The sequence below is a fragment of the Melozone crissalis genome, unplaced genomic scaffold (assembly GCF_028551555.1).
Source record: "Melozone crissalis strain CALT ecotype California unplaced genomic scaffold, PUWL_Pcris_2 ptg000016l_1, whole genome shotgun sequence".
Classification (NCBI taxonomy): Eukaryota; Metazoa; Chordata; class Aves; order Passeriformes; family Passerellidae; genus Melozone; species Melozone crissalis.
In genome coordinates this window covers 43,056,174-43,083,622 of record NW_026535794.1, presented here as the reverse complement: position 1 = coordinate 43,083,622, position 27,449 = coordinate 43,056,174, and the positions used below count along the sequence as shown (strand labels likewise).

Below are 27,449 nucleotides of genomic sequence, written 5' to 3'. Positions count from 1 at the left end.
CTGGTCCACCAGTTAGAAACGAAAACTGAAAATAAATGGATCAAAATCCCTCCTCCCCAAAATATAGGAAAAACATGACCCCCGATAAAATAAATAAAACCGAACCAAATGCCAAAATGTGTGAGAGCTTTAGCAGCATTACAGGCAGCCACAAGCAGGATTGGCAAACTCATCAAGAGGAGGACGAAATAAAATGTGATTTTATTGTAATATATTCCTCCCCATACTAAATACAGCCCAGAACACATTGCAAGAGGGACGTGGCTTTCCAGCACCTCTGCTCTTTGCCTCTGTTATGTGCAGAGGAGCTGCAGCAGCAGAGCCCCTCTGGGGATGCCAAACCAGAGCTGGTGAGCAGCCCAGAGGTGCAGCAAGAGAAGGTACTGGGGTGAGGGGAGTTGTGAGGAAGGGGGTCCATGGCTCCCAGATTCCAGTTCTTATGTCCCTGGGTTTGGACATGCCAAAGGAGTCAGCTCCTAAGTATGGTCTGTGGCTGGAACCTGCAGAGGAGCAGGACTGTCAGCTCCAGAATAGGAACAAAGCACATTCTGCCTGCCCAGAAGAAACTCAGGGTTGGAGGCAATTTGTGTGTGGGACTTGCAGGGAAGGAGTCCAGCCCACGGGCCAGGGGCTGCTGCCCTCCTCCAGAGCATCCCCGTGCAAGCCCTCAGAAACAAAGACAAGACTGTTCGAAATGAGCGGGGCATGAGGCACAGATGTTGCACAAAGGCAAGCCACATCTGTTTCACTGGGGAAGGGGCCCCCTGCTTGCTGCTTCAGCAGGCAGATGGGAAAGCTGCTCTGAAAACTTACAGAGCTGAGTGCAGCAGGCTGCCCGGGAAACTGGGACGAGGGGAGGGGGAAAGGGAAACCTGGCAGGAGCCTGCTCCACGGCAGTGGTGGAGGGAGGGAGCAACAGCCTCCCAAAACTGCTGCTTTCCCTCCTTGACGTCCCTGCCAGGAATTTCTAGGTTGTGCTTCTCTCATGTAAGTGTGAGGGTTAGAGGAATGAGCAGAGGGAGAGGAGGGAAGATGAGGAGGACCTGCCTTGTCCCCCAAGGATAGTAGGGCAGTCGTGCATTCAGGGCTGCCCAGGCCCTCACTGTCCCCTGTGAACATGGGATGTTGTTTCAGGTCCTCAGTGATCTGGATGATTTGGGTGCAGGTTGATGTCACTTTTAGTGGTGAAAAGGGAGATGTTTGCACATGCAAATGACAGCAGACCTGTGCATCTCAGTGATGTGTTCTGAAAGACTTCCATCAATCTCCTGGGAGATGTGTCTCCAAGAAGTAGAAGATCCAGCTAGGTGCAAGAGTCTGCAGTAAAATCCATGACTCTGAACTTCAATAGGAGAAAGATAAGGCATCTGAAAGCTTTTAGTTTGCTTACTTAACCAGAAGTGTGGCATCCTGGAGACTGTTTATTTCTGTGGTGCTTTGTGGTGACTTCTGGGATTAAACCAGAGTGGTCCTGAGCTGCACTGGACATAGCACCAGGATGACAAACTCCCCATCCATCCCCCACAGAGCTGAGTATTAACTCTCTGCAAGCTGAGATTTACACAGTGGGAGCGAGGAGAATTATGAATCTTTCCTTTTGCTTAGTGAAAATCACATGTTTTGGGGGTAAGTACAGTGTCATCACAGGTCAGGCAAGTCCCTGCTGGTACCCTGCTGAGCTTTAGTCCACACCAGGTGCAGGACAAGGTGTGTGTCCTCTCTGGGTCCCCCCAAGCAGCAGCCCTGACCTTGAGGGCATCAGCTGCGCCCCATGGTGTGGTGTCCTCCAGCCAGGTGCTGGCCATATTGCCTTCAAGGTGTGTCCTTTGTCTTCTGCTTCAGGTCTTCCTTCTTCAGGGATACTGAGCAGGACATTTGGGATGCTGGGAGTCTTGCCACTCTTGTGAGCTGCTCCTGGAGAGGGCAAGGAGTTTACAAGCCTGTGTTTCTGCTGTACTTCTTTGGTGCATAACTCAATTGGGAGCAGACAGTGCAATGGGAGCACTGTTAAACAGAGCAGTTTGCAGCTATGACTGAAGATTTTGTTCAAAATGGTTCTTTGGATGAAGGATGTGTGAGAAGGGGCTGTGCTTAGCCTATGGCTGTGCAGAGAAGAACCTCCAGGGCAAGGAGCCTCCCAAAAACTGGAAATAGTCACTCTGGGTGGGAGGTTTAGAGCAGAAAACAGGACATTTCATCCTGGGAAGCAAAAAGCTCGAGGAGCTGATGCAGGGCCTGGAGCCAAGGACACGCCAGGTTATTACTAGAGAGAGGCTGTGGAGCTTGAAGGTTTCCAGGTTTTTGTAATTTGCTGCTCCAAGGCCATAGTGATAACTGGGAAGAGCTGTGAAGGCAACATTATTTGAGAAGTTAAAGGTGGTGTGTTGGCACCATCCCTTTGAAGTCAGTGCTCAGACTGAACAGGGCCAACACTGTTTGATCCATTTAAGCTGCTGCCATAGCTGCCCTCTGCCAGTGCAAAGCACACTTGTCTTGCACTTAGGCTATAAATAATCCCAGAAACTTTGCAGGCTGTCCAAAATTTAGCAAAGTACAGCATGCTTTAAGGTTTCATCCCAGGCAATTTAACTCGGTCATTTTCTGGTTTGGTTTTGGACATGTTGGTGGGGAGGTTTGTGTGTCAGCTCTGAGGACTTTGCTGACTCTGCAGGGAGGGAAGGACCCAGCACCATGTGGTGATGTGTCACATTTCCATCTCCCCAGCTTCAGCTGACCCAATGTTTGCTGTGACTGTTTCACAGGCTTTTATGGGAGCAGTTCCCTTTCCCACCCTCTCAGTGCCTGGCTTGAGCTTCCCAAGCCACTTGTGTGGAAGTGGGGCTGGAGAAGCACCTAAGCACCTTGAGCAGACAGGCATGGCTCACCTGCCACATCCCTGTTCTGGAGCCAAGCAGGATGGTCTTCAGGGTGTCTGCAGAAATGCAGTGGGGTCATGGTTCTCCCCCCTGGAAGGGCATTTTTGAGGGAAAAAACCTTCATCTCTGGGGGAAAAAACCCCAGACACAAAGCTGGTGTGGGTCTGCTAGGAATTGCAGCCACTTTGATGGATCAAGAGGCCAGATGAAGGGCTGTCTTATTTTTCATGCCCCATGGCCATGTGGGTGCAGGCGAGTGTTGGTGGTGGAGCTGGTCCCCATGTGCTGGGGAGCACAGCAGACCTGCCCTCCTGGGGAGCCAGAGCTGCCTTTGGGACTGGCAATCATCATTTAATAGCAGTCTTTAAATTCCCACTCTGCCAGCCATCCATCTTCCCTGAGCAGGATAAAATAGGAAGGCATTTATGCACTTGAATGATGGGCCACGAACGCTGCCAAGCATTTCCTTCTGCTCAGAGTTGCCCAGAGTCACTCCGAGGATGAAGAGGTTTTGTCTCCTTCCCTGTCCTCTGCATGCTTATAGGTCTCCATCCCACATGCAGTGCACTTAACAAACAAACCAAAACCTCCTGCACAATGTGCAGAGGAAGAGGCTGATCCAGTCCCAGCTCTGATTGACGTGCCTGCTCTCCCATTGCGCCGGGAGCTGCAGCGAGCCCCATGTGCGGGTGCAAGGCTCTGGAGACATTCCCAGAGGTGGGGGGCAGTTCCCATTTGTTTTTCAGGCAGTCTTTGTTGAGGCTGGTCATGGCAGGCTGCACCTCCTGCTGCCCAGGCGGTTTTGCGGTTCATTGGGCGGGCAGCGAGCGCGGGGCTGGGAGGGTGAGCAGAGCCCTGTGTGCTGCACCCCCTGTGCAGGGTGCACCCCGCTCAGGGTGCGCCCAGAGAAATGCACGGGCCTGCCTTTAACCTGCTCATCAGCAAAGTCCTCTGAGCTTGGGAGTCTAGGGCAGGCGGGTGGCCAAGGGTGACGTGGCCATGGCTGAGCCACCCTGGCTCCTTTGGGCACCTCTTTGGGACAGTGGGATTTACTGCTGGAGGCATCTTGCAGCGCCAGTGCAGGGGCAGGAGGACTCTTTTGAATGCCAGAGGGAAGCAGGAATCAATCCAGTTTTCAACAGCCACGTATTTCCATGTCGTCTTTCTAGTCTCAGGGCTGTTTCTTACATTCTTGGATAATGAAGTTTGGGGTTTGTTTTTCTTTTCTTTCGAGCTCAACAAAGCCAATTTGATGCACTTTGAAAAGAAATTGAAAACAGGCTTCTCTGCTTCAAATTCTGCCAAGGTTCAAGCGTCCTGGGAATACAATGTCAAGGATAACCCTCCCCCACCTCACCCCCAACTAGACTTAGAAAGTTTTATCTCCTAGCATCAAAGCTGCACAGCTCTCCACTGTGCCTTTAGAGCCTGGGCTGTGCTGTGTGTCCCTCTGATGAGTGAGAATATATATTATTTACTTATTGGCATCCTGGAACAAGTAGTACCTCTCTTAAGCCTTTTTATGGATTTTGCCTGCTGGGAAAAGGACCTAATTTCTGGCAAAGACATGCTGTACTGTCAGTATGTCAGCCTGGCAAAGCAGAGCTGTACGTATGGTTTGCATTTCAGGTTGAATCGAAGCCACAGCTTAAACTGCAGCATTTTTTTACAGCATGGGCTCAGAGAAAGACTCTTTGGAAAAGTATTTACCCAGGGCTTGTAAATACAGTATTATTTCTGCAATGTTTTATCACCCAGGTTATTATGAAATTTGCAATATCAGCCACCAGAAATAACAGAGAGATTGTACTTGCCCCTTTTTTGTTTCTTTTTGTTGTTGATGTGGCAGGGAAACCCTGAACAGCGCTGGGGAAGGGAGCTTGTGCTGGACCTTGCCCAACTTCACAGCCCAGGCTTTCGAGTTCAGGGTGGGAAAGCAGTGGGGCTCTAACTTGTGATGCCCAAACCCAAGCACACTGACAAGGAAGACAAAGTGGGTTTGGACAATAATGATTCCTCAACCACTTGGACTGTAAACTGACTTGACATTAAAAACCCAGCAATCGTTGCCATCCATTTGGCATACTCTGTTCTCTGGCTGTGGGTTAAAAAGGGTTTTTCCTGCAGTGCTTTGAAGGTTCTCCATGTGGCTCCCACATGCATTCCTCCCCCAGGATACTGGAAGTTTTGGCAGACAGGCTTTTTAGATACCCAGAGATGGTATAAGCAACCAGAGGGTTATTATCAGCTGGATAACAAAAACAATCCCCCTGAAAATCCTCTGTGCTGAAGAAAAGGGTCACGGGGGTTTTGGTGAGAGTGGGATGGGGTGTGTCTTTCCAGAAGGGTGGGACAGGGGAGGTGCTGGGAAAACATGCCCAAGAAAGCACAGATTGGGAAGGGACTTGGCTCGATGCAGATGGGAATACTGAGATTTACAGTTAGCCCTATCCTTTGGGATTGATGCCATAGATATCACTGCTGTTAATTCAGCATACTTTGAGGCCGGAGGAACAGACTGTGAGGCACTTACAGTGATGATTAGAAAGGAGTGTGGATATCAGGATACTAGCATCAGCCCTTTATATGCCACAGAGTTATTTTACTATGCTTAAACTAGGATTTAGACATTGCACTTCCCCTACTCTTGCTCAGGAGGCCAGACGTGGATTGCAGGTGTTTGGGAAAGAATGTGTGTCTGCACTCTGCAGAATTTGCTTGAAATCCAGGGCATGAACGTTTTGAGTAGCTGAGCTTGGGTGTTGCCTGTGTCACTTGGCATTGGCTGTGATTCCACAGCAAATATTTATCCCATCCAAGTGGGAGAGAGCTGGGATCACAACCAGCCTTGACAGAAGCCCTGCTGCCCCTCAGGGTGCTTAGGGGTGCTCAGACTCATCCCCTCCCCAGAGAGGCACCTAGGACAATGATGTAGCCATGTAGTTTAATGCCTGGGACAGTTAATGCCAAGCCTTGAATAACCCTGATGGTGATCTAGGACAGGACATCCCTCTCTGGACAGTCTCACCCTGGACTAGGTCCTTTCCACTCTGGGAAGAGATAAAGCAGAGGCCCAAGCCTGGCAGGTCCCAAACCAGGCAGCCCCTGGTTCCCGTCAGGGGCTGCTGCAAACCCTGTCTGAAAAAGAGCATTCAGCCCAGCAGATATATTTTGCTGCACTACATTGTGTTTCTGGGAGAGAAGCAATTAAGTGGGAGCTATAAAGCTGAATCACTCCAAGTGCACCATCAATAGCTCTTATAAACTGCATTAAATCTGCTTAGTCCTTGAAAGGGAGGCATAGAAGGAACTGGGGCTGGGGCCAGTGAGACGGTGGCTCCTCTTACCCACCTCAGCTGATGCAGTGTCTTTGCAAGGGATGTGGCTCCTCACCAGGGGCTGCCTGAAGCACTCTCCCCAAGCTGAGGATATGAAACCTGATGGATTTTAGGTCAGTGCTGTGTCAGCTCATGAGCTCATGCACTGGGGTTGCCTGGGGCAGCTGCTCACGGGGCAGGAGCTGTGCTGGTGGTGGGTCCCTGTGGTCAGTGGGAGCCTGTGGTCCTAAAAGGCCCACAGCTGGAAATGCTGTTGCTTGCCCAGCTGCTTTCTGGAAGTAATTCTGGCTGCTGGCTCTCACCTCCCCAGCTTTTTAGCTCTTTTTTTCAAGCTTTTCCTCTTATAAACAGTCTCTTATCCCTTCTTTGGCAATATATTGTCCTGCTGTGTCTGCCATGGATATGCTTGTGCTTCCAAAATAAATAATTGGAAAAAAATGTATCCACTTGACCATTGCCTTTACTTCCAATGTGGGTTTGAGCTGCTTGGAAATGCCTGTTGGAAAGAAGAGATGCCTTGGAAAGAAGAGAAATGGTGCCAAGGTGTTTTCTGTGGCTCCTGCCTCCTGAAGTGTGTGAGGCTGCCCAAACCCAAGTGAATGAGGCATGGGTGCAGTGTGGTCCAGGGACTGGATTGGCTTGGAGAATGTCTGCCATCTGCCAGGGATGGGGCCTCCACAGCTTATCTGAGCAAGCTGTTCCAATGCCTCAACACTCTCATAGTTAAGAATTTTTTCCTAATATCTAATCTAAACCTCTCTTTCAGTTTAAAGTCCTTTTCCCTTGTCCTGTCACTCACTTGTAAAAAATTCCTCTCCAGCTCTCTTGTGGGCCCCTTTAGGCACAGGAAGGTGCTGTAAATTCTCCCCAGAGCCTTCTCTTCTCTAATCTGAATAATCCCACTTCTCTCAGCCTGTCTTCACAGAAGAAGTGTTCCAAACTCCTCCAGGAGTTTGCACCCTTTTGTTTAAAACGAAGCCAGTCACAGGTCCCGACTGACACTTGGAGCTGCCCTGCTTTTGCTGCATACAGCGATGGGCAGAGCTCCAGAGGCCTTATCTCAGCACACATTGAGATATCCAAGTTATGGGTTCAGTGGGCAACCAGAATAGGAACCAGTGACAGTGCCCAGAGTAAGGTCTGAAAAATAAAACCTCTTAGGAACTGGAAAATGTTCACATCTAGACAGGAATTTGCTGTAGTTTGGTCTTCTTTTTTTTTTTTTTTTTCTTTCTTTTAATTTCTTAATTCTTGATAGCGAAATATTTGACCATGAAAAATTCATTGCCCATAAGGTCATCCTGTACCTCAAAGCTTTAGATATGGCAACCTCTGGGTGAGGAGTGAGCCCTTGCTCTGATTTGCTTCTGAAGGGATTGCAGCTAATTTCTGGCACAAATCACAGCACCAGCCATAACCCTGCTGCCACAGTGGAATACCTCTTGCAGGGACCACACAAGCAGAGGGGCTGCTTCCCTAGAGCAAGCCCTGCTGAGGGCTCTGCCTGCAGTGACTCTCCAGCATCATTCTGTCCCCTTTGTGTCCCCGCAGGCCCAGCGACCCTGGCGAAGGACGGCGATGAAGCCCCCGGCCCCAGCAGCTGTCGGGGCGCTGCTGGCCCTGGCCCTGCTGGCTCTCACCCACCTGCCCCCGGCCCCGGAGCACTCCCTGCTCCCGCTGCCGGCCTCGGCACCCCCAGCGCCCCCGAGGGAGGCGGCCGCCCCCCTATCTGCAGGACAGGCCCACAGAAGAGGGCTCCCCGTGCCCCGCACTCGCCTGCAGCAGGAGCAGGCCCCCGGCAGGGGCAGGAGGCGGCGGGGGCTGGAGAGGGACGTTCCCCACATTCCCCCTTGGCTCTCTGCCGACGACCTCCAGAAGATGTGGCTGCTGTCCAGCGGGCAGGTGGTCTCCAAATCCCGCGTTCCTGCCCACGGGCAGATCATGCGAGTGAGGCTGCGTGCCGAGGGGGATGTCTTGCCAGCCAGCCCGGAAGGAGACTGCCAGGATGGGCGCTGTGGGCTCATCAAGCGCCCCGGGGACCTATACGAGGTGCTGGCCTTCCACCTGGACAGGGTGCTGGGGCTGAACCGCAGCCTGCCCGCCGTGGCCCGGCGCTTCAGCAGCCGCCTCCTGCCCTACAGCTACACCGACGGCGCCCTACGGCCCATCATCTGGTGGGCTCCTGACCTGCAGCACCTGCAGGATGCCAACAACGACCAGAACTCCTGTGCCCTGGGATGGCTGCAGTACCAGGAGATGCTGCAGCCCCACAGAGCGATGCCGGTGGCCAGAGACACTCCCTGCTCCAGCATCCCACGCCGCGAGTGGAGCCGCCTGGCCCTCTTTGACTTTCTTCTCCAGGTAGGGCTGTGGTGGTTGAGGCCACCTGTCCCATCAGCTGTGGCACCCAAGTTCCCCTGCACCTCTATTGTCTGACCATGGTTATTACAGCGACCTGAGTGGGTCGCTGGGGGTGAGAGAAAGACGAGAATCTTGTTTCTTGATCAGAAGGCTGGATTTATTGATATATGATATATAATACATTATAACTATACTAAATAGAATAAGGAGAGAAGTTGCAGAGCTGCTAAGCTAAGAATCGAAAGAAAGAATCTGTAACAAAGTTGTGTCCAGGGTCTCTGTCCCCAGCTTGCTCCTGTGATTGGCCCTTAATTACAAACATGGGAACATGAACCAATCACAGGTGCATCCTATTGCATTTCACAGCAGCTGATAACAATTGTTTACATTGTCTTCTGGGGCCTCTGCCTCCCAGAAGACGCAGAAATCTGAAAGAAAGGATTTCTGTGAAAAAATGTCTGCGACACATGGTCTCCTGCTCTGTGGGGTCACATCAGGTGTGGTTTCTTGGGGTGTATTTTCACTCTTGGGGAGCAGCAGAACTTTGTGCAGAAGCACTTTGGCCTGAGTATGGCCCATGTTTGGCACTTGCCAGGCAGGTTGTGGTGAGTCTGTCCTCACGTGGGTGAGGTTTCTGCTTTTTATTTTGTGCTGACAGAGGCTTGGAACATTCCTAGAGACATCCCTAGGGCATCCCTAGGGATGAGCTGCACGTCTGTCACCAGCCCCATCACATCCAAACTCAGGGATGTGCTGCTGGCATTGGAAATAAGGAGCCATGCCTTGGACAGCACTGCCTTCCTCCTCCTCGGCATTAATAGCACTTAATCTTCTGTCTGGAAAATCATACCCTGCCTCTACGAGGGATTACAACAGTATCCCAGAGAGTTATCAGGTCTTGGAGGGCAGCTGTGAGGAGGCAAAAGTGATTTCTGTGGAGAAAAAGAAAGCCTGTTTTGGCACCTGGGGGCTGTTTATCAGACAAGAGAAAACTGCCTGAAAGGACAAGTATTAATACAAATAAAAAAGGGAAGAAAGAAAAAAACCTCAAACTACTAAAATATGTTTTTCTTACTCTCTCTTTTTTTACAACTATGCTGGCAGAGGTGGAGCTGTTCTGGCTGGACTTGAAAATATTTCAGCTGAAACAACCAGAGAAATGAGAAGATTAACCAACTCCCTTCCCTTCCAAAATACCACTGAGTGCAGTGGAAAGGCTGAGACTGCAGGAGAAAGTATCTAGTTCTAAGGGGGGTTCCTCCTCAAGGGCTGAAGCAGTGCAATGATAAATTCAAGGGCAATCCACAGGTTCTCCTCAATAATTCTAAAGGAATCCTCCCATGCAGAACAAGTCACATAAAGGTAAAGAGGATATTATAGAAGTGGAGTAGCATCTTTCAGAAATGGCATTAGCAACTCCCACCCTTGCTGGGGAAGGAGAAGTTGGGTGAGTTTTGAGTCCTGTTGTACATTGGCATTGAAATCTTGGTAGTTTTCTTCAATTTCTCTTAAATTTTGGCTTCTTCTATGTTAATTTCTCTTGGTATTTGCCATAAGGGAACCGCCCATTTTGTGCAAAGTTTTAGTGGGGTCAAAATGCCAGGCCTGGTGGTAAAGGGGCAGCTGCTGATGGCTTTGTCCTGCACTTAAAGATGGCCAAAACCAAATCAACTCTGCAGCCACATCCCTGCCCTGGGACACCCACTTCCCAGCCAGGGGGAGAGAAATAAAATTTTCCCTAGGCGATGCCATCCCAGGCTGAATCATAACTGGAAAAACCTATCAGATGCAAGGGGATGCCCCAGGATGGGCATAAGAGGGGCTGAAGGTGAGCTTCTGGTAATGTTTGAGCTTGGATGGGAGAAGGTGTGGCTCCTGTGTACTAACAATAATACTCCTTGTGTACTAGCAATAATACCAAAATTCCCAAGAATTCGAGCTGTTTAGGCTTCGGAAAGAAGAAATTAATACCAGAAAATCAGGGGAGGGCCAGGGGAGGGAGAGCTTGTCAGCATGTCAGGACACTCTCAGCATCTCCACAGCCATCTGGTCCCTCTCCTGGGGCTCCACTTGGACACCAGATCTGGCTCCACCTCACACCCCTGCAGGTTCAGCACCAACCCACCCTGGTTTCACAGGTGCTCGTGGGTGGGTGAGGGGAGTGCTGAGCCTATTTAATGTGTCTCTAAGTTCTCTCAGGTTGTCTTCACCTTCTGTGCAGCCTGCAAAACAACATAGCAGGTGAGAGAAGCTGTGTGCTGAGCTCTTGAGCAGGCAGACCGAGGAGATGCGAGGAGGAAATGTGATATTTCTTCTGTTTCCATGTGTTTTGTGACAAGAGGCTCGAGCACTTTTTCACTGGAGTGTCTCCCAATGGAGGAATACTGACCTGAGTTCTTCATTAAATCTCAGAAAACAGAGAGGTTTAAGAGGCTCCAGTGTGGGACTAATCCTTCTCAAAGGGTTATGAATGGAATGGCCACGGAGATCAAATTTGTGTTTCCCTGCAGCATTTTCTCCAGTGCTTGGTCAGTGTTTGGGTTCAGACTGAGCTCTGTGGCAAAGCACAGCCTGTAATTGGTAACTTCTGCTAATTACCAGGGCAAAGGGAATAGGCAGCCTCTGTGGCTTCTGTCTTGTTGTCACCTGCAGAACCCTTCTGGATCACCTGAGACCTGCTCCAGCCCTCCCCGTGGCTCCAGGAGCCTCTCTGCACCCCGAGCCCTGCCTCCTGGGCTGGCACCAGCAATGCCAAGCAAATCAGCGAGTCGGGCATTTTCACGCTGCAACCAGAAAATAGATTTATTTTGTACTTTATACATATTTTCATATATTTCATATATATTCCATATATTTCATATATATACATGGGGTTTTTTTGTAAACAGGCCTTGAGATCAGGAGGAGGTGAGGCAGCTCCCCTACAGGGTCATGTCAACACACAGCTATGGGGAGGTGTGTTGACAGCCAAGGTCCTGTCTGCCCCACAAATCACCACAGAGGATGTACCAGCTGCTTCTGACAAAGCTGAGGAAGCTCCATAAATACTGAGGCCAGGTCTGGCAGAGATTTATGTCTTTTAAAAGCCCTTCATTCCTCCAAGGGTGTGGTTAAACACTGGAAGTTGTCAAGCAGCTCCACGGTTTCTGCAGGGAACCGGGATGGGAAGCAGGAGGTTTGACAGCCTGGGCAACATGGAGCCTTAGCAGCACCTGCAAATGATTAAACACAAATGTAGCTGAAACAAGTCACTGTGGCCCAACTTAAATGTCAGGCATGCTCTGCATATTCACAGACTGCTTTTTCCCTTGCCAATACTTTTCCATTCATCTTTCCATTGAGAGCTGCTCAGGTTACCGTAGGGATGGATGAAAGGTTGCATATGTGACAGGAACCAGATGAAACCTTCATACAGAGCACCAGTACTGCGAAAAATAAATTATTTCTGAGGTTTCAGACTCTAGGTTTCCTTGGGTGCCTTGTTGTTTTTTTTATTCATTCATCATCATGTATGTCTTCCCTTCATTTCAGCTGGAAGCACAACCCCTTCAGTCTGTGCAGATACAGAATGTGGAGGTACCAGGTGTCTGAGCTCCATCAGAAAAGCCTGTCACCATCACCTTTGTCATCCCCTTCTTCATGCCAAAGGGGTTTTGCATGTGTGCTTCCACTCCTCTCACTCACCACTGTGTGCAGCTTTTCCATTGCACGTCTCCTGGGGATCCCTAGAAATGTTTCATTTTCCTCTCTACAAGAACAGCTCACAACAGGACCTCTCCATCCCAGGCACATGTCCCTGTTAAGGTCCCCCAATTTCTCCTGCAGGTCCATGACCGCCTGGACCGCTACTGCTGTGGCTTTCAGCCTGATCCCTCTGAGCCCTGCGTGGAGGAGATGCTCCATGAGAAGTGCCGGAATCCAGCAGAGCTGGTCCTGGTCCACATCCTGGTATGTCTCCCTGCTGTCCAAGGGCTGCTCTGGGGCTAACACCTCTGGGGAGGTGCCTGGGAGGCAGTTGCAGGGCTGAGGTGGTAGCAAAGGGAATGTAGGTCCCATGGTGATGCTGGGTCCCTGCTGGGAGGTATGCAGAGATATGGAGGGACACAGACATTGGCATCTGCATTCTCCCAAATACTCTCAGGCTTTCTTACTGCATTAAAAAGCAGCCTAAACCCCCACACTGGTGACTCTGCACTGGGTGAACTCCTTGCCATCCTGCTGGCAGGTCCGGAGGAGCGCGCCATCCCGCCTGGTGTTCATTGACAACGCGGGCAGGCCGCAGCACCCTGAGGAGAAGCTCAACTTCAGGCTCCTGCAAGGCATAGGCAGGTAGGAATGTGCATGAGCTGAGCAAGGGCTGAGCTGGCACACAGGGGATGTCCAGCAGCCGTGTGTGTGCTCGCCTTCTTGCTGCTTCTGGCCTTCCTAACGGGGCATCCCTGTGAATGGGGATGGATGTTCTGGATGTCCCCAGAACAGGGTGGGTGGCTGGGCTCTCAAAAACATCCCACGTGCCCCTGCCCTGAAACTAACTCTTTATTCTGCTCTGGGTGACTGATGGCAGGCTCCAAAGCCTATTTCCCCTCTATAATTGGCAGCTGCACAAAAATAATGAATAATCAGGTATTTCAGCATTTCTTGCGCCATTGCCCATGAGGCATTTTGGCATGCTGGAGGCCTCTTGATTTGGAATTTGTTTGGGTCTGTGTCTGATGGAGCTATCCTGCATGCTCACCAGTTTTAAGCAGAAAGCTCCTCATCCTGTGTGAGCATTTCCTCTTGAAGCATCATTACTCCAGTGCCCTTCCTCTTGAAGCATCATTACTCCAGTGCCCCGCTGCTCAGCCTTCCCTGGATAACCCCTTCCTTCCCTGTCTCTGCTCCTCCCTGCAGCTTCCCAGCGGCAGCAGTGGCCAGGCTGCGGTCGGGCAGGTTGCAGAGCCTGCTGCTGCAGTCCCTGCGCCTGGACCGGGAGCTCTGGGAGAGCCAGGGGGGCGCCGAGGGGCTCAGACCCCTGCTCCAGACCATTGACAGGCGGGCACAGATCCTGCTGCGCCACATCCAGGAGCACAACCTGACGGTGTTCGAGGACTCGCTGCGCTGAGCCGCCCCCCGGCTGGCTCACGGTGTCCCTGCACATCCCAGCAGCCATGGATGTCCCTCCTGCCCTCGGCATGGACGTTATGAGGCTCCACGCTGGTGCTTGGCTCTCCACAAGGTGTTTCCCCTCACCTGGAGAAGCAGATGGAACCACAGGGAGTAGGAAAGATGGGGAGGAGATGTCTCCTAAGACAAGCCATGACTGCTTGAGAAAGGCAACAATCATCAAGTTATGGTCTCAGCATGGACTTTCGAAGGGAGAGCACATCCATGAGGTTTTTTGGGTGCCTTTACTCACACACAGAGAAACACACAAACAGCAGCTATGGAAACTGGAGTCTTGGACGGTTGAACAGCTGACAGGGACCCTGGAAAGAGTTAAAGAAGCTTCCTTCCTAATGGAGGAAGTCACTGGCAGCCTTTCCATGGCTTTTTGATGATGCCTTCGCTATTTCCAAAACATCCTGGACAGAGAGGCAGGGGGAAAGCAGAGGGGAGCTTTCTAAGTGGATTAAAAAAGGCAAGACACTAGAGCACAGCTCTGCCTTTCCCCCTGCAGAAGAGGTGATGTGTGCCTGGAAGTGAGTGTGAGCCACTGCCTGGAGCTGGGATTAGGCAGGACCTTGAAGCTCAGCAGCACTGGGCAGCAGCTGCCCTCACACAGCCCATGGTACCATCCCCAGTGAGAGCCACGTGCTGTGTGCCATGAGCCATGGTCCATGCCCGTGCCCTGGTGGGCCTGGGCTGCTGCCAATGCTCTCAGTGTTGGATTTGAAGATTTAAATCTCTCCTTTACTCTTTGCCTTCCCTGTCAGGGGATTAAAGGCAAAACTACCCCACTTCTGAAATGCACTCCTGGCTGCTCTCCTGGGCACGACTGCATGTAACTCTTCCCCAGGCTTGCAGAAATATGTTTTAACAAAAATGCCAAGCTATTTTAGCAGAAGGCAGTCAAGTGCAAAATGGTTTCTGAGCACGCTGGCACCTCCGGCAGAGCCCACCCTGTTCCTGTCACCCCTCAGGCTCTTTCCCAGCAGCCCATTCTGATGAAGCACAGCAGCATCCCAGCTAGGTAGGTCCTCAAGTGTCAGGGCTGAGAGATAATTCAAAACCAAAATGAACAGGAGGAAAAGAGATGCAGGGATGGGCTCCACTATTCCCCGCAGTGTGTTTCCCAGCTGAGGCATGCAGTCAGTGTTTGCCTGCAGCAGTCAGTTCCTGGCCTGTGGGTTTATGGTTTGCCACCAGAAGGCTTTTTAAAGGCCTCCATTTCTCCAGTGTAACAGGCAGAGCATCCATTGCTTCAGACACTCCCAATTTACTTCTGCCTTTGGAAAGTCTCAGTGAGACTGGCATTGGCACCCAGTTGCCCCATGGTACAGCTGCCCCATTGAAATAGCTTTGGAGAACATGGCCACCCATGCAGTGGGAGAGGAAAAGCTGGCTGTGGATACCTTCCCTGCTCCATCCTTCTCAGCACTATGTCAGTTTTAGAGTTTGCTTTAACACTCGTGCTGATAAGCACAGGCAATTGCCTTTTTTCCCCTTTTCCCCCTTGCTGAAGAGAGGGTGAAGCGAGACGTGGGTGACATGAATCAACAAGCAAGCACAAGTGCTCTCAGGAAGCATCAGCACTCAGCATCACAGGCACAGCAGCATCCAAAGTGCCATCAGCTTGTTCCTGGAGTCCTGCCCTCCAATTAGCCAGGGAGGGCCTTTCCCCCAGCACTCTCTCCACCCCGTGAATTATCACCCTATTTGCTGTGCCATGAGATGGATGACAGTCATGGAAACCCTGCTAAAGCCTGAATCATGAGGATTTATTACTGGGAGGTGAGCTTAGCTTGTGAACTTGAAAGAGAGCAAAATAACTCATCCTGGGTCCTATGAAAAGCCATACTCAGGCATGGCTGTGTAGGAATAAAGGATTCTAAATGTAACAAAATTAAATCAAAAAAATATGCTGGGAAAAAACGTGAGGTAACAAGAGCATTAGCGTAGAGTTTTAAGCAGAAGGCATAAGTTATGATGTACAGCATCAGTCAGAGTCTTGCTTTATCTCATTGAAGTGAGAAATTTCATCAAAGGAGAGGTTTTCATCCCATGTAAACCAAGTTCTCAGCGAGAATCAAGAGACAGGTGAGGCTCTGTGCAGTGGCCAAAGCTGTGGACATTGCTGAGCTGGACCAGCAGCTTTTGCCTTGCCTCTGGTTGCATCTGCTCTACCTTAACATTGCACAAGGTAGTGGGGTTTATTTGCATTTCTTTAGTTGTAATGTGAGTTTGCTGGCTAAACACATGTGGGAACATCTGTAAGCAGTTATACATGTGAATAAAAATCTCTTGTGATTTAACAAAGAGCCATGTATGGATAAATGAGAGAAGCAAAAGCCAAGATCTTGCTGAGACTGATCATTAATTTTCTTTAATTAGTTCATTTTTTCCATGGGCTTGCCTATGTAACCAGCACAGGCTCTGAACTGCAGTCATGGCTGTTCAGAGGGATCCTGTGCCCTGCTTGTGCCAGCCTTTACCCTGTCGTGTTGGGTTTGGTTTGCTCCAGCTATCAGTGTGTTGTATCTCCTATGACAAACTTACTGTTATGGTTGTAACTACTTTATAGTTGGAAATATTCGTGTGGGGCCATGCTTGACAAACTAGATTTCATCCGAGCAGGGATGCTGTTTTACCAAGTTTTACTGCACGCCATCACAGATCGTGTTGGGGTGCGGTCACAAAAAACGGTGATCCAAGCTGGCTGCAGATTGGCTTTGTCTTTAAGAAGGCAGCAGCAGCTAAGCAAGGGAAAAACCAGTGGAGAGACAAGAGCTCCTTGACAGGGGGTATCCCTGCAGCACCCTCCTGCTCACCCTTGGCACCTTGGAATGTGCTTGGAACAGCATTTGGGAGCATGGGCACACACCTCCACGGAGCTCCAGTGGGAGGGAACTGCTTCATCCCGCAGTGATCCGAGCAACACGAGCCTGTTCCACAGCTCTCTGCTGTGCACAGCCTTTCAGCTGGCAGGAAACAGGGCTGGGGCTGGGAAGGCAGGGCCAGATTGGCTCCAGCCTGCCGAGAACACACACTCACACGTGCAAACACCCACTGTGTCACTGCTCCTGTGCAGCCTGAGCTTCACCCCCAAAGCTGGTGATCCCTGGCACCCTCAGCAGCCTGCTCCAGTGCTTTGCTGGCCTCACCCTCCATAAACGAAATACCATTTGCTGATTTGCTGCACTTAAGGGCCACTTCTTGAGTGGGACACTAGTAGTCTTTTCTGCAGCCCCATGTGGACCTCACAGAGCAGCCCCAGCACTCACTGAACCCAGCCAGTGGCCAGGGGTGACACCAGTGGGGTGGCACTTGGAAGTGAGGTGTCGAGCCACCCTTGTGCTTCCTTCTCCTTAAGGGTGGGTTGTCACAGGTGGCACTCAGAGACCCCACAGGGATGTTCTGCAAAACCCACCCAAGCATCCCCATGCTGCACAGGGGAAGCATGGGCTGACTGCTGCCTGAGAGGCACGAGCTAGCAAGTAAATCCAAATTCATGGTTAAATCTCTGTATATAAAAATAATCTGGCTTTTAGAAAGCAATTTATTTATTCTTTCAGTACTTACTTAAATATTTATGCGAAAAAGGAGGAAAAAAGTCTGCTCTGACATAGGATTATTGTTGTAGCCACAGTCTTTGAGATTAATGGAAGTAAATTAGCCTGATGTTTTATTTACATCCAGAAAAGCAATAGATAAACTCTCCTTGTGATGGATTTTCTTCATTAGCTGGGCGAACGCCTAAGGTACAGCTCTTGACATTGTTTCTTCCACACAGTTAGACAAACAGTTTATCAAAAGAGTATAAAATTGTCAGGAAAAGGAGCAGATTAATGGCCAGTAAAGTGAAGATCATTGAATTTATGATATAAGTAGCAGTATCACTGGAGCTCAAGAAATGGCTTATTAGATAGGCACCATGTACACACACAGGGAGGTGCTGAGCCCCCCCGGATCTGCCACATTGTCGGCAGCTGCTTCCCAAATCCCAGCGGGGTGGTGTCCACACTGAAGCTTCACCTCCCTCCTCCTTCTCTCCCTGTAGGTTTGGGTTTATTCTGTAGCTCTCTCACACAATATCCTCTCAATTAAAACCCCCTAAGATTTCAGAAATGATAGCTTTTTCTTCATATCTGTGCTGATGCAACCATTTCCGCAACTTATTTTGGAAATTTTGGCTGCTTTTTACACCATGGATAATCGTGCCAATATCAGCAACAATGATGTACAGGTCTTATGATTATTTGTAAAAAATCCCCCAGCATTAGCAGCTTATGGATCCCATATGGCTCCTGCAGCAATTACCGCTGCAAGGATAATTACCTGCCAGATAAGGCAAATGGAAGAAAGGAGACAGGGAATGTGGGAGAAACTAAACATTCCCAGGGATGGCAGAGGGGCTGTGCTTGTGGGTTCCTGAGGTCTCTCTGCTCTGCTAGACACGGGCTCAGGTTTCCAAGCATCAGAAGAGGGGTTTTGGGTACACTGATGACTAAAAACCATGAATTTAGCTGGTGCCATGAATCTTGGTGTCCGAGTGCTGTCTCCAGCAGGTGGCATTGGCTCGACAGGCTGTCTTTTCCCAGGGCTTGCCAAGAGAGTCTTACAAGTTTCATCTCTGGACTGGCAGATTTCAGGCTGCTAAAGCATCATTAAGTCCCTAATTCCTTTGCAGCCTAATCTGCCCAGCTGTACTTTATATCTCTTCACCAGCACCACCTTTTCTCCCCCCATTTCTCTCTTTCCTACAAAAATCTAGATGTAGGGAAGCAGAGAGTTGTGTTGCCAGCAAGACAGAGCAAGTGGCTGCTTGAAGAACAAAATGCCACAGCACCCTGGGCTCTTCCCACCCTAGTGTGCACCCAAATGTGGGCCCAGGTGCACAGGAGCCACAGGATTTTTGGATTGAAGATCCCCAATGGTGGTAAAGTCAAGGAGATTTTCCCTACAGTTATGTTGGATAGCTGCTGTTTTGGTAGCATTGTCTCTGTTCCAGAGAACTCGTAAAGTTCAGGGCATTTTGAATGGGCCCTGCAGCTGCCCCTGGGATGGATTTTAAAGGGATACATCTCCTAGAGCTGTGTGCATCCAACTGGCAGACGACACAAATCCAGCCATGCTCTGGGGCTTTGGAATCCACTGGTTTGTAAGCAAGGCAAGCCAAAGATGGGAACAGCCTTTCCCAACAGGAGTAGTTTTCTACCCCCAGACTATCACCATGGCATCCTTGGGAATTTCCCTGGGTTTTTGCTTCACTCCTGATTGAAGGACCTGCCTCACATTTCCTCCTCTTCTGAGCTGAGCCAGTTTTTATTCCCTTGGGTCACACCCAGCATCCCTAGAGATGCTGACTCCATGGTGCTGCTGGCCAGGCTCTCTGCTTGAGCACGTGTGGTACTCCCTCTTCCAGTCCAGCTTTTTGAGTGAATTTTGCTCCCTTGGATTTAATGTCTGGCTGTATCTAAGCAGGAATGCCATTTTTATTGAGGATGAGGTGAGTGGATGGAGTGGTGCAGGGTACACTGTAAATGTTGCTGTATTTTTGCATGTATTTGTTTTTAATTTCCCATTCTGGGCATCTGGGAAAGCTTGGAGTAAGCAAAGCGTGTTACATCCCAGGGCTCTTTATGTACATAAACAATTGGAGGTTTATTGCCTTGACCTTCCCTCAAACAAGTTCTTGGCTCCTCTGAGTTAAGTCTTGGGCAAAAAAAGGGATCTAATAAGCTGAGCTGCAGATTTGGGCTTCTAGGATGCACATTTAGGTGCCAACAAGATACCAGGAGGCTGAGATTTGCCACAACTGGGACAAATCTTTTTAATGGCTTTTGTTCAGTTCACCAGGGTCTGCCAGCTCTCCTCCTTGCCAACAGTAAATAGTCTGGAAGCAGGGAATTGGTGATTATATTAAATTTAAGGCAATTCAGCATGGTTTTACTTGATTTGGTGTGGGGGAGAGGTGGCACAACATCTATGCACAGAATGGACAGGTTAGGTCAGACACTTTATTGTCTGAGCATGAAACATGGCATCACATGGGAAGAGCCATAATTAGGTGTTCAGGAAGAGCTCATCCTGCCCATTTTAGTAAAGGTGTGAGCTAAGAGGGCAGAGATCAAAGGCTTCCACCGAAGGCCAGAGCAATTTGCTGAGGAGCTTAACTGGAGGGCTAAGTGCCTGTGCAGGGGCATCAAATCAGCTGCAGCTCTTCCTTGCCTTTAGTTTTACTCCTCTTCCAGAAACAGGAAACAACCAACGCAGGGGAGGCATCTCTACGTCAGCTTGGCCTTTTCAAGCCTTTTCAGGCCTGATCACAGTTCAAGAAGTGGGGGGAAAAAAAGTTCCAAAAAGGCACAGCCGTGCTTCTGTGGGGACAGCCCCTGGGTGGGCAATGTGGCTTCACATCCTGGGGCTCCACTCCAGCCTGGCCCCAGGCTGTGCACAGGGAAAACCTGCTCAGTCCTTCCCTGCCTCTCCCTCCTGGTGATGCTTTTGCATCACTCACCCTTCTAAAAGATCTCATCTTCCTGAGGCATTTTGATTGCTCTAGGTAGACACTGCCTTCTTTGCCTGCAGCATTATCCCTTCCCTGCCCCTGCCTGCTGGAGCTGCCTCTTGCACGCCCCACAAAGCAGCCAGGCACTGCCCTCTCTTTTAATTGCTTTTGCCCACCTCCTTACAGTAGCTTTAGGGGATGTGGGGCAGGGGCAGGGCTTGGAAATAAGGAACATTTGGATGCAGAGAGGCAGGGGAAGGAGGGTAAGCAGGTACCTTGCTGCCTTGGTGGGAGCAGATGTGTCAGTGCAGGCACCTGCATGGATATGGACAATAATTTCTCTGTCTTTGCAGAGCCATGGCCTTGAAGTTTGCCTCTTTTATTCTGTAGGGACCACTGACTGCAGAAAACAGATGCCATCTGTCCACCGTGCCTTGTAAATCAGATTTTAATCATCTCAGGAAGAGCTCTGTCTCCAGCTGAGTGCTGCAAACCAGGTCTGCAGGAGTTACTCTGCAAAATTTACATTTCTGAGATAGGTTAGTGATTAGGGCTCCAGCTTCATACCAGGGAGGCTGAAATCCAATTTCTTCCCCTCTCACAGATTTCCTGGCTGTGGGTGGAAAATAGCATAGGCCATGGCTGAATTGATCAGGAAAGTGCAGGTTGGTTTCTCACCTCCCAGCTGACCTCCCTCCCCAGCACGCTGACTCTGCAGCATATCTGCATCCAGAGTGGGCACAGAGGCTCCCACAATGAAGGACACCCCTGAGTCAGGACCAAGAGAGGCACCTCCAAGATCCAGTTTTGCTCCATGAAAACTGAAGGTACAGACTGCAGAGGTGCTGGTGTTGGAGCTGCTGTCTCCTCCAGCAGTGCCTGATTCCCAGCTTGTCTTGTGGATAACATGTTTGTTCCAAGGACTGCTGCACTAAGTTGCAGTAGGCAGTGGGGGAGAGAGCCAGGGAGGGAAATGGCACAAGATCTGACTCTGTCTGGTCTTGTACAGCCCTTACACAGGTCTGTAAGGCAAACTGTGTGTTCCTACAACAATAAAAGTGCACTGCTGAGGATGGCCACAAGCACAGGTGAACTGTCCTTGTCCCTTTTTACAAATCATTATATATTGCAAAATCATTGCAGGTATTACAGGCAGGCTGCAAAGCAACCTCTTTGTGAGTAAAGAATCAATAATTTGTTTTCTTTTTCCTTATATGAAAACAATACCATAAAATCGTGTTGGTTTATTATAAAGGCAATAATCTCTGAGCACAAATGGCAAGGCTGATCACAGCCTGTCCTTGGGGAGATACAGCTCTTTTGTGCACAGCTACTGGGGACTTATTTTACAAAAAAGAGCTTAGCAAACCTCTAAAAACATGGTTATTTATTGGTTGGCATTGCCAAGTTCTGACCCTGAGGAACTCGCAGGGGCAGAGCAAACAGAGCCCATTGTTACCTGCTGGAAGCTTTGAAAGAAATCTCTGCCTCTTCTCCTCCATCCTCAAAAAGGAGATTTGCCAGGCAGGATGGCTCCTCACAGCTGTCCCAGGTCACTCACCTCTGCCATTTTACACAGAAGAAGTGCATCCCCCCAGGCTGTGTATCACCACATCACAAGAGGGTGGTTACAGCAGTCAGAGCCTGGGACGAGTCAAGTCCTGTCAGCTCAGCAAACCCCAAATCTAATGGTTATAATGATGCCACCGTTAATTTTTGAATGTCATGCCATTAGAGTTTAAGCTCTTGCAAGGTTGCAGGAGAAGAAGGGTGCCTCCTGTCAGCATTTTCTGACATGGGGCAGAAGCAAACCTGCATCCTTGCTTCACACGAATTGGGGCAGCCATCATTCATTTTGCACAAAATCTCTTTTCCCCCCACCTCTGCAGTGCAGTGGAGATTGCAGCTGGGCCACCATTGATGAACTGGATGGGGTGAGGGCACAAAGGCAGCATGGCTTGTGTGGAAACCATTTAATGGGGAATCAGTAAAGGAAATGCCCCCTTGTCCCCCACCTTCCTGCCCCTCACACACCCTCAGGGACTTGTTCTGTATGAAATCTCCATGGAGGAACTTTGGCTGGAGCTCTCCAAAGGTTTGGGCATGAGGCTGGTGTGAGGTGTCTGATGAGCAAATTCTGGAACTAAGGGCATCAAAGCTTATTTGTAAAAATGGGCTAATAAGGGGTAGTGTGGTACCCAGCTAATGGGAGAGCCCAGGCTCCACTGCATAAGCCCCCCCACAGTGCTGGGATTAATTTTAATCAGCACTTAGAGAGGAAGAGAAAATATTCCCCATCTTTTTTCATTAAAGATTAAATAATTCATTCAGCCAACACCCTAATGAGGCACCAACAGACATGCAATGAATAAATATTTTAAAAACAGTTAACTTAAACATTAAAAGCCACCCCCATCTCTGTTGTGTAGGTAGTGTTTGGGGAACTAGGCTGGAGTGGGGAGGAGGTGGAACAGCCCCTTTCCAGAAGAGCAAAGGAGACTGCAGATTAAACCAATTCTTGAGCTGCTTTCTAATGAGCCTGCTGCAGCTTTTCCAGGTGAATCAAATAAATGAAAATCCTTGGGCAAAACAAATATTTCCATTCAAGTCCTGTTGTCTTCCTATTCCCTAATCTTCCCTCCAAATCCTTATTCCTGACCCAGATGCTCAGCCCAGTCTCAGTTATGAGGATGCTGGGACTGAGGGATCACACCTATTTCCAGGTGAGACTGTGTTGTCTGGAGGATGTTGGAACCATCACCTTACTGGTGTTCATCACCTCCCTGGAGCCCAGGGAACCCTCACCAAGGCTGGCTTTGTGCTACATTCCCCCAAGAGATCCTGAACTTCTGGTTCTTCTCACAAGCACCATGATATTTCTCCTTTCTTTCTTCCTCTGCAGAGGAAGAGAATTTAAATATTAAATCCCGCTGAGAAATTAAAAAATCATAGGTCCCTTGAGACACAAATACAGCTAAACCCAACTGCACGAGCAGGGAAACAGATTTTCTACATGTTGGGGGAAGTTAGGCAGGTAGGAAAATATTTCTCAGCTGAACACTCTCCCTCTGGTTTGGATTAATAGCTGGGGTCCAACTTCACTACTCCCATAACAAATAAATCTTAAAAAGTAACTAGCCCGAGAGAAGAAGTAACTGCTGGACGTCTTTCCAATGCTGTATTTTGTTCCTCTGTAAAGCATTCCTCTTTTAAAAGCTCTCTGGCTCTTCACAGCTTATTTTCCTTGGATTTTATAGAGATGTTGGCACCAAACACATGCACACAACTAAACTTCCAGGTGGCAACATACACAGAATACATGTGGCAAAAAGTCCAAGGCAAGACGTTCCCAGCAGAACAATGTTTGATTTACTGCTTGTGAATTATCCATGAGGAGATCCAGACTTTTTTTTTTTACCTATTCAGCTACCAGTCAAAATTATTTGACACTCTGCAAGATCCCTCCACCAGTGTCCATAGCCCCTCTGCAACGTCTCTGTCACAGGCTTCTCCTGCCCAAGGGGATGGAGGTTTGCATGGGGTTTTCCCCATGGTTTTGGAATCTTCTCCAGCTGCAGAGAGCACCCTGCACTGAGATTAGGTTGCCATTGTGCTGGAGCACTGGGGGAAGTTATTAAACAAGAGCTCAATGTATCATTTGTACTTCTCTTAAACTAATAAACGATAGATGTTCCCTTCACAGGTAAGGGAACAGCTAATAAAACACTCACAAGCTCTGTCTTTCGACCCCAATAAAATCCCAGCCAGATGCCAAAGAAATCCTTAAACCCAATCATTGAACTTGACGTTGAAATGTCAGCCCCAAACGTGAGAGGAATATGTCCATTTCCTCAATGTGCCTGGGAAGAGCCAGGGTTTGAAGGGCTTCATCCTTCACTTTTGCTATCAGGTAGAACAAAACATTTCACCTAAAACCTGGTAGTCATAAATCAGGTCTTTGAATGCCTGCAGAGAAGTCCTCAAGCAGTTCTCAGCTCCAGGTGTGGAATGAGTTTGGACAGACTTTTATCTCCATTTTTAGCAAAACAGAGCAAAACAGGTTATACTCCACAATTTTTTTTTGCAGTCTCCTCAAAGAAAACCCTTAATCGGGTGTCTTTTTTTATTCATTGCACTGTCTCTGAGGATGGGAGGAAAGTAGGATACTAAAGGGGAACATAAGTGGCAGCACTGAGACAACCGTCTTGCATGGCAGAGGTCCTCTCTCTGGGTAGAGAGCTTGAAACAACTCTGATAAATGATGGAGAGCAAGGCCAGGAGACCTGGTTCTCCATGGTCCTTTGACTTGGCCAAGAAACAGTGGAAGAGGACAGGGAAGCTGCTACCAAATACAGAGAAGCTTTAATCCCACTTTTGCAGAGTCCAAGAGCAAACTTCTGAGGTGGGAGGTGACACACCAGTCCCATCTAGACCTGGCAAAGCCTGGCCTTGCACCATTGGTGCAAGCCCACTTGGTCCTTTCTCTGGCTTGCTGCTCCTCTGCTGGCACCAGGGGAGTGGCTGATGGGAGCTGGCAGGAGCCTGGGCACGTGTTTGAAAGCCAGAGAGAAATGAGAAAGATGTGGCATTAATTAGGATGGCTCAGGACCAGCTGGAACTGTCGGAGTGAGTTAACTGAGGAGAAAATGGCCCACAGCTCAGGGACAGGGTGACCTGGTGGGCTTGGCAGGGGACACCAGATGAAAACCACCACCATGTGCCAACCCCCTGCTCTTTCCCAGCCTCGGCCCTGGAGCATCACCCTGGTGTCACCACGGATGCAGCTGGGATATTGGGAAAACAGAGTGAGCCCACTGTCAGCAGCATTTTCTTTTGAAGCCTGCCCTCACATGTGGGATCCCACTCTGGCAGAGTTTGAGCTGCCCTGTTAGCTAAACTGGGAAATTATTTACCCCAAGCCACACCTCCAATTGAACAATGGCAACTTGGTCTTGGTGATGCCTGGTCTCAAGCAACTAAATCAAGGTCAGTGAAGTAGTTTGGAGCCTCATTGCTTGGTGTGCTGTAGGGCCATGGCTTACAGCAGGCAGCATGTTGAAATTAACACTCTACATTGAGGTCTGAAATATTTGGAGCTCTTGGCAGCTGGAGAGCTGGGCTGGGGTAGCAGCAGGTGCCCAGCAGGTGGGTGTAGAGGTACCAGTGTGGTTATTTAAATGCTTTAAATGGAAACAGACAAAACATTTTAAAATAAATTGCACTGGGATTATGCTTATTGTTGCCACTGCTTCAAGCTGCAGGTTTGCAATCAGTTTGCATTTATGGATAGTTTACATTTTTAAAGCGTTTCAAAACACTCCAGCCTAAAAACATGCATTTCCAGTCTGTTTGGATTCCGTGCAGAGGAACAGGTTTCCCTGTGAGTCAGGCAGCTTCAGAGTTAAACAATAAATGGATCCCTTTTACAGTGACAGTCAGCCTTCCCCTGCTGCTGTATCTCTGTGCAAAGGCAGGCAGGCTCCCAGGGCAGTGCAGGTGGCTGCAGCCCCCACTGGGGCAGAGAGCCCCAGCAAAGGAGGCTGTGCCTGCAGTGCTGCACATGGAGCTCCACGTTGGTCCCTTTCCTGGGAAGCCGTGACATTCAAGGGCCTGATTTTTGTTTATTCTGCTGCAACCTGTGTGGTTGTTTACATGAAAGCAAAGGGTATGAAAAAAGCTATCAGAGCAGAACAGGGATAAAAAAGGGAAAAGCTCCATGCACTGACGGCACCTGGCTGTGTTCAGGCATGTCTGCTTGCTCCTGAAGCTGTTGATCACCTAATGGTGTCGGGACCCAGGACATTCCTCTGGCTATTCCCTGGAGGACTCGAGACCCTGGCAGGGGGCTCAGAGACCTTGGCACGGAGTCAAAAACACCTGTGCCTTTGATTTTAACCCATGGAAACAATTACGAACTTTGTGAGAAGATTTACAAGCCACAAGAGTTTGAGTAGAATGGTAGTTAATTTGTCACAGGGTGAAAAAGTAGAATTTTGGGGTTTTAGAACGAGGGTTCAAGAGGCAAGATGGAGGAATCTGAGTGTGTCCTGTCCTTCCTCTTGCTTCTTCTTAGCCTCCATCTTCTGCTGTGATGGTGGCACTTTTGGATTGGTTTAGAGTAGAGACGAACTGCCTAACATAGGTGATAGGTATTGGAAAATAATTGTAAATAAAGCACACGAAGTTTGTAGTATAAAAGGTTAATACTACCCCAAGGGCAGTCACTGTGCCCCAACCCAACCTGCTGGACAGATCTCAGCAGGTCAGAGAAAGAATGTAATAGATAAGAAGAAATAAACAACCTTGAAAAGCAGAACCAACAAATCTTGACTTCTTTGGTTGCAGAGCTAGGAAAAAAAAGACTTTCTAATACCTTGGGGGTCATCTCAACCACAGAAACCTGAGATAATGGTGATCTGACCTTCCTACAAATCATGGGGATTTGCTGTAAGATACTCTTTAATTCCACCAAGCAGAGAGGGTTTCCAGGCAAATGGCTTGTCTGGCCTGGAGCAGCACAAAGATGCACTACTGCTCCACATAGGTCATTTTGTGGGTCTTGGCTTCCCCTGAAATGTTACTGCCTTGAAACAGAGCTGAGAAAGCAGAGCCAAAACTCTTGCCTGGAACTGTGCAGCCTATTTGTGTGTGATGCTTACCTAGGTGGCTCTCACCTGAGCTACTGGTGAGGATGCATCAAACTGGAAAAGGTGTACTCTGCTGGTCAGAGTTTTCCCAAACACGGGCTGTAAGAAATACGGGTTGTTTTGTTTTTTTTCCTGAGGAGAACACTCAGATTAGGTCCTTGCTCAGAAAGGTGATGACACCTAAAAGGGAAATGTGCAATATAGAGAATGAAGCTAATTGCTCTTTGGTAGTTTTCTTCCTGCCTACCAGCTTTGCAGCACAGTTTTTGGGAGGAAATGGCTGCCCTGAGACTTCCACTGCAAATTCTGCACTGTAGAAAGGCACTATCAGGTCAGCCCCACCAATTTCTCAGCCCTTCCTCTAGCCTGGGAAAAGGAAAATGGCATAAATTAACCACTGTCTAATCATAACTCCCTCTCTAGACCCTAATCAATTGTTGAAAATTGTGTCAAAACCAGTTTTGAGAAGAAAGATAGCTCTGGAATTTCCATATTTCATCAAAAATTCTCCCTAATAGAATTTTGTTGTTTTGTTTTGCTTGGTTTGGTTTTGTCTGTTTGGTTTTGGGGTGGGGTT

At 49.2% G+C, this 27,449-nt stretch overlaps 1 protein-coding gene across 1 annotated transcript; it reads left to right on the top strand.

Annotated features, from left to right (window-relative positions):
• Window positions 1-7,792: 7,792 nt before the first annotated feature.
• On the top strand, window positions 7,793-13,775 carry GASK1A (golgi associated kinase 1A). Its single transcript, XM_054274060.1, has 4 exons — window positions 7,793-8,575; window positions 12,401-12,523; window positions 12,801-12,904; window positions 13,469-13,775. Exons 1-4 carry the CDS (start codon window positions 7,793-7,795, stop codon window positions 13,677-13,679), a joined length of 1,221 nt encoding a protein of 406 aa, XP_054130035.1. The 3' UTR covers window positions 13,680-13,775.
• Window positions 13,776-27,449: the final 13,674 nt, after the last annotated feature.

What these genes read in the sequence shown, in the direction of transcription:
- GASK1A (XM_054274060.1), top strand. Translation starts at nt 7,793, where the DNA reads ATGAAGCCCCCGGCCCCAGCAGCTGTCGGGGCGCTGCTGGCCCTGGCC. An exon ending in TGGTCCTGGTCCACATCCTG is followed by an intron (nt 12,524 to 12,800) that starts GTATGTCTCCCT and finishes TCCTGCTGGCAG; the next exon opens with GTCCGGAGGAGCGCGCCATC. An exon ending in CTCCTGCAAGGCATAGGCAG is followed by an intron (nt 12,905 to 13,468) that starts GTAGGAATGTGC and finishes TCCTCCCTGCAG; the next exon opens with CTTCCCAGCGGCAGCAGTGG.